The 11179-nt window shown below is 37.3% G+C and overlaps 1 protein-coding gene across 5 annotated transcripts in view; it reads left to right on the forward strand.

Annotated features, from left to right (window-relative positions):
* The window catches only part of KITLG (KIT ligand), an 87941-nt gene extending 79228 nt beyond the window's left edge, over positions 1-8713 (forward strand). For 2 of the 5 annotated variants that reach the window (XM_073327582.2, XM_073327586.2), the window contains one exon: positions 1517-2020. In XM_073327582.2, coding sequence (XP_073183683.1) covers positions 1517-1598 — 82 coding nt within the window. In that variant the 3' untranslated portion in view covers positions 1599-2020. Of the gene's footprint in view, positions 1-1516; positions 2021-2042; positions 2391-2908; positions 2990-4107 lie in introns of those variants that run through there. The other 3 variants (XM_073327583.2, XM_073327584.2, XM_073327585.1) reach the window with 3 other exon arrangements.
* The last annotated feature ends 2466 nt before the right edge of the window (positions 8714-11179 follow it).

The following is an 11179-nucleotide window of genomic DNA, read 5'->3' on the forward strand; positions in this document are numbered from 1 at the left end:
ATGTTTTTTCTGGATACAAAAAAACTCCATTAGGAGAACATTATTGTTGAAAGGTTAATCACTCAGAAGCCAGGGAGAAGTTCCATACTTGTAATGTCAAGGGAGGGAGTTCAGCTACTGAATTCTCAGCAAATGGCAAAATCTGCTTCCTGTGGTAGCAACTTCCCTTCAAAGGGGATCTTTTGCGGAATAAGATGGATTTAATATTCCTTCTGTAGCAGATTAAAAATGAAAGACTTGTAGGCCCAAGGGAGACCACCTGGGATCACATCCCTTCATCATATATGATTATCCTTCATCTTCACCTCTAGTTGTCAGTACTGAGACAGAAAAGGCTCATCTCTTCAGACTAACTTCCCCTTCTTCTATCAATAATTTTCCCTCTATGTAGTAGAAGACGGTGGAGAAAAGATACTGTCTGCATGTCAGCTTTCCCCTGGGGGAGGAGAGATGCCCCTCTCCTTTCTGAGTAGCAGCCGTGTTAGTCTGTATCCGCAAACAGAAAAGGAGTACTTGTGGCATCTAAGAGACTATCAAATGTATTTGAGCATAAGCTTTCATGAGCTACAGCTCACTTCATCGGATGCATGCAGTGGAAAATACAGTGGGGAGATTTTATATACACAGAGAACATGAAACCATGGGTGTTACCATACACACTGTAATGAGTGATCAGGTAAGGTGAGCTATTACCAGCAGGAGAGGGAAAAAAAACCTTCTGTAGTGATAATCAAGGTGGGCCATTTCCAGCAGTTGACAAGAACGTGTGAGGAACAGTAGGGGGGAAAAATAAACACGGGGAAATAGTTTCTCCTACTGGTTTTTGAATGTTATAATTCCTGACATCTAATTTGTGTCCATTTATTCTTTTACGCGGAGACTGTCTGGTTTGGCCAATGTACATAGCAGAGGGGCATTGCTGGCACATGATGCAATATATCACATTGGTAGATGTGCAGGTGAATGAGCCTCTGATAGTGTGGCTGATGTGATTAGGCCCTATGATGGTGTCCCGTGAATAGATATGTGGACACAGTTGGCAACGGGCTTTGTCCTCACCTATAACCCAGTCGGAGAACACTTCAATCTCTCTGGTCACTCAATTACAGACCTAAAAGTTGCAATTCTTCAACAAAAAAAAACTGCAAAAACAGACTTCAATGAGAGCCTTCTGAATTGGAATTAATTCGCAAACTCTGGACACCATTACATTAGCCTTGAATAAAGACTGGGAGTGCATGTGTCGTTACACAATGGAAATGGCCCACCTTGATTATCACTACAAAAAATATTTTTTTTTTCTCTCCTGCTGGTAATAGCTCACCTTAGCTGATCACTCTCATTACAGTGTGTATGGTAACACCCATTGTTTCATGTTCTCTGTGTATATAAAATCTCCCCACTGTATTTTCCACTGCATGCATCCCATGAAGTGAGCTGTAGCTCACGAAAGCTTATGCTCAAATAAATTTTAGTCTCTAAGGTGCCACAAGTACTCCTATCCTTTCTGTTACAGACGGAGACCATGGTGCACTCCTCACAACTTCCTGCCCTCCTGCTGCTTGAATGAAGGACCCAGATGTTCCAGTGTTTCTTAGTATGGGGAAAGGGAAGGCAGGTCATGATGGCCTCTCTTCCCCTGGGGGGTTTTGGTAGCAGCAACAGCTGTAAGGGGAGGTTGGTAGATAGCAGCAGATGACTTTATTTCTTCCTTCTGTGCTTACTCCACAAGGGAGGTAGAATTTGCTAATGAAGGGGGAAATGATCAGTCCTATGAGATAAAACAGTGCTGAAAGACTGCCATACAGGAAGGGGAGCAGCTGGGTGGTATCTAGCCAATCCCAAAATATGATTGGATTTATGTAGAGACCAGCAATTGGAAATCGATTTTGCCATTCACTGTGCTATGAAGCATGGATTAATATTGTGAAAATTCACATGAGCCAACTTCAAATTTAACATTCATGTGAATATTCAGGTAGGTGTGTTCATCTTGAAATCTTTACCCTCTTCCTTAACTATTTTTTTTTTTATTCAATCAGTGAGAAGAAACAATTCCACAGACTTAGATGACCAATCATACTTTATGAACCCAAAGACTGAAATTTTCGGAGTGTTCAAACAATTTAGAATGGCTAACAAATTCATAAACATCAGCCTATGCATGGAGGATTAGTTAACATATTAAGGCTTACATTAATATAGATATCATTCGCAACAAAAAACTCATCCCACTTTAGTACAGTGACTAATAAAGCTGAACATCTTCCCCTTGACACCACAGGTAGAATGAAAAAAATTGAGACACAGTTCAATGCAAGAGACTACCTCTCCAAAAAATTCAAATTGGCTGTTTTCCCCATCAAGTCTTTTTAAACATATACAATATTTTCTCCTAAAAAGAAAAGGAGTACTTGTAGCACTTTAGAGACTAACCAATTTATTTGAGCATAAGCTTTCGTGAGCTACAGCTCACTTCATCGGAAGCATACTGTGGAAATTGCAGAAGACATTATATACACAGAGACCATGAAACAATACCTCCTCCCACCCCACTCTCCTGCTGGTAATAGCTTATCTAAAGTGAGCTGTAGCTCACGAAAGCTTATGCTCAAATAAATTGGTTAGTCTCTAAGGTGCCACAAGTACTCCTTTTCTTTTTGCGAATACAGACTAACACGGCTGTTACTCTGAAACCTGTCAATATTTTCTCCTACCATCCCATCACAAAGTTTTGATCTTCTACTGTAATTAAGTAGCACTTATTAGTGCTCAAACACTATTTGACCGCAAACACTGTGGTGATGCTTGTTAATGTATTTATTTTAACTAGCAGATGCAGCCATTAATTGCCACCATTCCCTGAAATTTTAGCACAATGGAAATAAATTTATTTTATGTCTTCCAGTATGTTGCAGCAAAGAGAAAAAGAGCTCTTACAAGTGTAACTGTTGCTTTTTTCCAACACTGTTACTGTTTTCATGTACTGGTAAGTCCTTAAACATGACAGTATGACAGATTCCTACCACAAACTTCATAAATTTTGTCAGCTGAAATTTACGGTGTCTATTCTGTGAAGCCACATCTAAAGCTAACTTTGTATTAGTCAGCTTAGCCTACTTGTAAGACAGTCTTATTGCACATATAATTATCCTGTGTTCTGAATTTAGTTATTTAACTTGCAGCCAGCCCTCTCAATATCACAGTGGGAGACAAAGATCCCAAAATGAGGGACAGCTCTCACTTCCTCCTTTGGTGTGACAGCCAATTGAAGTCATAGGCCCTTCATTGAAAATTTCCAACCCTCACTCCCCAAGTCCCTCTTCAGCTGCAGTGCTATATCATGAAGAGACAGGCTGTCTCAGAATAGTTTATAATATAAATATATTATCCTGAATGCAATAGATGAGTGGGGGAAATAACAGAAAGTAGGGAAAACGTTCCACAGGGGAAGAATATTTACAGAATATACTGATGTGATTCCAGATATGAAATACTATACTGCTAAGCTATTGGACTGTTCTGCATCATTGTCAAACTCTATATTTATCCAGGACCTTCATTCATGAAGCATTAGTATCATATTGGTATTAACTTGGCCACCTAGTTGTGTGGGAGAAAAAAGCACATGGATTTTATTTTCAAACAATACTGTAAAAGAAAATGCCAAAATATTTTGCTTTGACTACATGATTTCCATAACCAATTAATTTACTCTAGAAGACCAGCTTGCCTTTCATTTTAACTTTTTTTAAAAGCTCTATTGTTAAGGCTTCCCTGTACTGCAACTGTACAACAATCCTGCAAATACACATATGAGCAGTCCCTTTAAATTCAACAGGACTACTCGTGTGTGTATGCAGGAACAGGGTCTAAATGCATTCTGTGCCCAGGATTGGGAAGCTAGAGGAATTGTACATTAACTCTAATTGGGGCCCCTTTAAAAATGTTTGGCAATGTGCTTTGGGATGAAAGAATGTACATACAAGTTATTTCATTATTTATTTCTATAAAGAAAGTATTATATTTCTCTGCTAGGCTTCTACTACTTATTAATGAGTATGAGAAACCAGCAAAAATACAATTTTCTTTCCCCCCCACCCCCAGGCAGCCAACAGTTCCATGTTTGCTTCATAAATGAAGCAACTTTAAGCATATTCATATTCCTTCTGGAGTGACAGACTGAGTCTGCATTGGTTGCTGCCTAGGATCCATATCGATTCAAAGAGATGAGGGCGAAGTGTGTGTGTGTGTGTTACTGTGAAACCAACACTGAATTGAATAGCATCAAGAAGAGTATGCTGTGAGCAGGACTGTATGTTATTCAAATACCTACCTTGTGTGGAATTGTAACTGTATAGTCCTTACAGCTGATTCTGGCAAAGGAAGTACATGGCCTGAACAAAAGACATCTTTCTTTCAAATGCCGCCAGATACATGTAATCTTTGAAAGTCATAAGGAAGATTGTATTCTTAATTTACATCCTGTGTCCTCTTGCTTACCCTGATGCCTACAAATGGAGTACTCTGAATTGAAAAAGAAAATGCAGAAATGGATACAAAAACATACTCTGCAGTACTGTTGTAAAAAACTTGCCAGTCAGGTGGTGCAATGGACCAGTGTGCTACCCTTTCACTTCTAAGAAACTGGTTTAATATCTAGCAAAGGTCATATGTAAAATGAGAGGTGGTCTCTGTCTTGTGCCAGGTGGATGTATGTCCATCTCAAAAATCCTCCACAGAACTTGTTTGGGCTGGTGGTCTCCATTTAGGAGAAGCAAAGAATGGATCAAAAAGAAGTAAAGCGGAAGTGACGGTAGCAGGATGGAGCTTTGACAGCATTAGAAGAAACTGTTGGATGTGTGAAGACTCCAGTTAACATTCCAGCCATAGAATGGGGAGGGGAAACAAAGAATTTGAATTGCATTCAACATCTGAAATAACACTAAACGCAAGAAACCTTTTCTAAATATTGATGATGCATGCCACTGATTCCTTGGCTTGTATAAGATGTAGGAAATGTGGAAGATACTGAGAATGAATTTATTAATTACTGCTGACATACAGTAAAAGCTATTTGTATTGTGTTTTAAATTACTAATAATGTTTTATTTTTTAATCTGGCATTCTCCTTTTCTTTTTTTTTCTTTTTTTTTTTTTAAGATGAAATCTAGTCAAGGTATGAAAGCTTTATTTCTGGTTGTCCTCAGTGTCTACTGCTATTATTAAATACATGGACTACAGAAACAAAACTGATAAAAAATTAAGTCTTTTTCAGGCATGCATTTTTAAGGAGGCACTAAAAATACTATACTGAAACTTGCAATATGCGTTTTATGCATCCCATTTGTACAGGCTCTTTCCAGATAAACTACTTATCTATTTTAAAGTTGTCTGCTGCAGAAAGTAGGAATGTCTCACCCCAAATGACAAACTGCCTAACAGCTGACTATTAACCCAATAACAGTTTTAATTCAAATATGTCTAAAATATTTTGTTTTAATGTCTTCATAAAGCTCACTATATCTTAGATGTACTTTTATTTAAACTTTTAAAAGAACTCATGGATGCTTTAGTTATTTCCTTAATCTGCTATGAACTATATGTCAAAGGAATTTGCTATATATAGGGTCAAGTAATTATTAAGACATTTGAGTGCCACAATGTACAAAAAGTATTATGGTCAGTGATGGAGATTACAGACATGTAGAGACACTTTGGGTGGAAACTTGGCAAGTCAGTGGCAAACTCCTATTGATTTCAGTGGGGTCAAAATTTGCCCGTTAGGTCTAGTTTTCATTTACACTAAGTCCAGTTTTCAGTGTTTTAGCAGTGATCCTCAGCCGGTGTAAACTGTCATAGCTCTATTAAAGTCAATGGAGCTATGATAATTTACAACAGCTGAGGATCTGTCCTTACAGCAGGTCAAAGAGGCTTTTGTGTAAGTCAGAATTGGGCCCTAATATCCTGACTTTCATTAGGTGCTGGAGCATCTACCATTTCAATTGAAATAAATGGGAGAAGTTCAGCACCTCTAAAAATCAAACCCTTGGCAACTTTTAGCACTACGGAAAACCAAGCAGTAGAATTCTCCATCTGTAGCAGCTTAGTGTGACACAATAATGTATGTGCCTGTATTTACTGGTCCCTTAGACTAGTATTTGATGCCTACTTTAAAAGTTCCACTTTTTGAATCTTAGCATGACCGAATGTTTGTTTGGGAACTTGCACCTAGAGCCCCGCAGCGGGACTAGGATCCTGCAGAACCCGCTGCCATAATAGCAGGAGTGGGTAAAATGTCCTTTGTTGCTGGAAGGATTGGGTGGGCCAAAAAAAAAAAAAGACTGTCATAATTTGTGGGAAAACACTAAATATCTCGTCAGTTTGGAATAAATAGAATTTCAGCAATGTAAAGCAAGTTTCTTTTTATTTTAAATAAAGGTTTTAATGCTTAAATTTAAGCAAGGGATAGAAAGATTTGATGTCTATTATAACAGGAGTTAAATGTATTTTCACATGGTTTAAGCAAGCTTTGTTTTATTCTTTTAGTGGTTAAAAATTGTCTGAATTTTGTGTGTGTGTGTTAACCCACTGTTGTTTGTTTTAATAGCTTGGAGGGAATCTCTCTCACACAAGATTTGCAGAATCTAAGGTTTTTGAGGGTGGGAGTGGAATAAAAAATGCAAGAAACAATGCGGGAGCAGGTGAGAGTGGGTCCTGCAGAAGCAGGATTAAAAAAATAACCGCATTCAGGGCTCTGCTTGCCCCTTACTGGTTGTGTTGAGATAGAGGAAATGTGCCCATAATAAATGGCAACAAATATCACTGAACACTTGACAAAAATGTTAGACAATAAACATTTCCCAGTTGCTGCAATCTACAGTATTTTCTCAAGAAAACTGAATGCATTTGGAATCTTGTAGCGGTTTTCTTAGCTTCTGTAATGGAACAAAACCCAATGTTATTCAACTACCTTAATTGTTCATAAAGATGCTATTTTTCCAAACTGAATATTTGAGGAAAATTAACAGTAATAAAACATGAAGCATTTGGAGTAATACATCTTGATGTGTCTCAAATTAGGCTTTGAAGTTCAAATTACAGTTTTTTGTTGAGTTCATTTTACCCTTGATAACAATGAATAGTGCATTTATAAATTGATATAAAATTTGCCTCCAAATGCAATGCTACTAAACAGTAACAGTCTTAAAGCTTAGTTATAAGACGGGGTTTATAACAATGCCACACACATTCATCTTTGCCACAGAACAAGGTAAATTTGAGGCTGAATGACATTCATGTATCCCTGAAACAGCACCCATGTACAATCCTTCTGACAACACAAAGTTTACACAATCATAATTGTTCTCATTTGGAATGGAAACATCCATTAGCACAAAGTGCAATAGCATCACGTGAAGCATTTGAGCTGGATAATCAATTTGACAGCTCATGGCTTTTCCTTCATTTTTATCCGACTTACCAGGTGTTTGGGCCTTCTGAGAGGAGTATCACAAACCTGAATAAATTTAAATATTTCTAAATAGGGTAGATTGTTTGGCATTTGGAAATCTAATAAGATATATATGTAAATTGTTATAAAGGGCCTGATTCTGCTACCTGTTGTGTAGAATTTACTCCATGCATGGTGTCAGTCATCTGCCAATTTACAAAAAGCAGTTGATATCACTGGGACCACTGCTGGAGTAAGTTGCTACTCAGTGGGAGTAATGGTGGCAGAAGGAGGCCCTTAATTACTTTTGCCTATCTTGTAAGTAGTTGTGCAATTCCTGAGTACAAATAAATGTTAAAATCCTTCATTTTTAGGAAGGGTCAGACCTTGTCTTGTTGTGATTAGAAAATGAGTGTCCATTTATTAAAATGGAGTGCTTTGTTGTATTAAAGTCAACCTAAATTATTCTCAGATCTCAGTGGATTTTGTAAGGAAGAAACATTTGGAAGTTTCCTTGGGAGAAGCTGAACTTTGCATGCTATTAATAGCAGCTTTGTGAGAATAAAAAGCAGCTAATGGTATACTGCAAAATTCAATGTGCTCTTTTAGAAGTGTGTTTACTTGAATAAATTAATGGTACTTATTTAGTCATGAAGTCATTTTATAAGAGCTTTTAAAAACTAATGTGCTCTTCCATGGGACATGTATAAAAACATCTTAAACTTGCACATTTTCTAGACTCTGATCTTCACCACCTGTGTATTTTCTGTTGCTATCCATTTGTAATAGTGAAACTGCTCAGCACACACAACACAACTGTTAATTTGAAAAGTTAACAGTGTACTACTCTAGCTATTTTCAATGAGATTTGCATTTAAGAATTATCCAGAAATTTTCTCCAGATCGAAGTTGATTCAACTATGTATTTAAAATAGATGTACAGTAATACTGGCATGTTGCTATTATATTAGCAAATAGTTGGGATGTGGAGATTTCAGACTCTTTAGAGACAGAGGCACAGACATTGGTGGTTGCGTCATGTGAGAGAGTTTGTATATTTTGGTGTAAATAACAACACAATCTTGCATAGTTACATTCTGACTGAAAGGTTAAGCAACAAGGTTTATAAAATGTGATATGTGTGTGTATATATATGTCCTCTTAAAAATAGATGTATACCCTGATCCTTTTTTATACTGGTTTGAAAATGGAATTACATTATATACATATACTTTATTGTTCTAAATAAAGATTTTATGCACTGCCATGATATGAGTACATTGTCTTCACTCAGTCATATTCATGATCTCTCATAAATCCTGGCATATTCTTAAATGGATTTAATGGTATTCTAGACCCCTTTGCATGGAGACTCTATTAAGTAATGTGCAGATATTTCAGAAATAAAATTCTATGAAGTCTTAAGACGCGTTATACCCATTATCAAGCTTCTAGTGCCAACACACATTTTTATTTGTGATTCAGGACACTACACGCAGACCTCAGATTAAAAATTATTGTAGCTCCTTAAGGGTATGTCTACATAGCAATTAAAAACCTGCAGCTGGCCTGGGTCAGTTGGCTCAGACTCATGGCTTTTGGCTGTGGTAAATTGTGTAAAATTGTGGTGTAAACATTCAGGCTTAGGCTGGAGCCTGGACTCTGGGGTCCTCCCCTCTCACTGGGTCCCAGAGCTTGGGCTCCATCTTCAGCCTGAACGTCTACACCACAATTTTACAGCCACACAGCCCAAGCCGTGTGAACCTTAGTCAGCTGACCCAGGCCAGCTGTGGGTGTTCAATTGCTGTGTAGACATACCCAGAAGAGGACAAATACAAATCTCAGCCACTTAGGGTAACTTTCCAAGTCGCATATAGATATTCATCATTTGGGTCAAATGCTGGTACTTTGGTTTCAATTGCCATGGAAAAAAAATTGTGAACGCAAGGTGTTTTACAATGTCTATTTTTGGAAAGAGGTAATTTATAGTCTAAAACCTGAAATGTTCTATAGAGTTGAGAGAATCCCTTATTTGCTGTATTTTGTACTTTATTTTACATAATTGTGGGTCTCCAAGAAGATGTAAGTCATATTATATTCAAAGATGAATAAGAAATAAATTGTTTGTTCCTTTCCCTCAGAGGAAGGATTTCTCCCCAGAATCAAAGGCCACTTAATGTAGTGTCCCCAGCTTATAGCTAGCAGAAAAGTAACACTTAGCATTATAACAATATGAATTGCATTACAGCAATGTAGTTTAACAGTTTAGTGCCAAATGGAGCTACACTGATTTACACCAGCTGAGATTGTGACCCACTGGCTCCAAGATCATTTTAGTGTATGTTAGCATAGAATTGTTTTCTGCAGGAACTACTTAATTTATATTTTTGCAGAAAGTTCCTGAATGATAACAATTGACAATTTTTATTTTTAATGAAGATGGGTTGGTTCAGGATTTCACATTTTACTGCAGCTTATAAAGTTCCAGCTTCTTACCCCTTTCATGTAACTATTGGTGGTAGAAATTCTTCCAAAGTTCAAAACTATTCTAAAAGAGCTGAAGTTTCCCCACAGCTGCACTGGCCATGTGCTAACACAATCAAAATTTTAGATTGTAAAATGCATAAAAGAAATTCACATGCGCTGCTGAATCCCAGAGGTATGAAGAGTAAGGGCCTCCACCATACTCCCAAAAAGATTATTTCAACACAATACAGGAGCATTTACCATAAGCAATTACTGCTCTCCTGATTTGTGGCCTTTTCTGCACAATCCCATGACAAGAAAACAGGAATTAAAAATGCAGACATGATTTTCTCCGGGCTTGGGCTTCCAGCCAAATTCAGGGCAATTATCTTTCTTTTTTTGTCACAATGTGACATATTTCTTGAGCTCATGGAATAATATTCCATTGAGATCACAGAAGCTTCTTTGTTTATTTGTTGTGTATTGTGCTTTTCAGAATAGTAAAATATGCCAAATTGAAGTTAAGCTGGAAGGCAACCTGTAGCTTTTATCAGTTTAACTATTACAAGTATCAAAATGTCATGTTACAAATTTCTCCTTATCATCACTTATATTGTGACTGATCATTACTAGGACTCATTGGCTATTTAATCTGTCATGTCCCTGAAGTTAAATATTTAGACTACCCTTCTATGAGACAATGCTGTCAGCATGAACAAGACAGGAAACAACCTTCACCTTTGTAGACAACAAAGCCAATTAACAGCATCAACTAAGGCAGAGAGGAAGTGTCTAAATTCTTGAATGACTCCCTGAGAACAATACTGCAAACTTTCTTGGGCAGTTGCCCCTTTGCCAAAGCTTGGGTGAAAAGCATCCCAGTGAAGTAGTTAAATCGCTCTGTAGCTCGTGGACATAGATTACTACTTGTTTTGTACCGTTCCACAATTTTCTGGCACTGTAAAACTTGCAAATGTTTTCTAGACTTATTTATAATGCTGTACCATAAGTATCAGACAGGTGATTGATCAACTTCACTCCAGTACAGCCGGTGGCTATTTAATTCTATAAGTAGCTGATGGGGGGGAAATATTTAATAACACACTCTTCAATCTAGCAGAGAAAGGTTTAACACAATCCAATGGCTGGAAGTTGAAGCTAGACATATTCAGAGTGAAAATAAGGTGTAATTTTTTAACAGTGAGAGTAATTAATCATCAGAACAATTCACCAAGGATCATGTCAATATTTAAATGGAGA

This window comes from Lepidochelys kempii, chromosome 1 (genome assembly GCF_965140285.1).
Source record: "Lepidochelys kempii isolate rLepKem1 chromosome 1, rLepKem1.hap1, whole genome shotgun sequence".
Classification (NCBI taxonomy): domain Eukaryota; kingdom Metazoa; phylum Chordata; order Testudines; family Cheloniidae; genus Lepidochelys; species Lepidochelys kempii.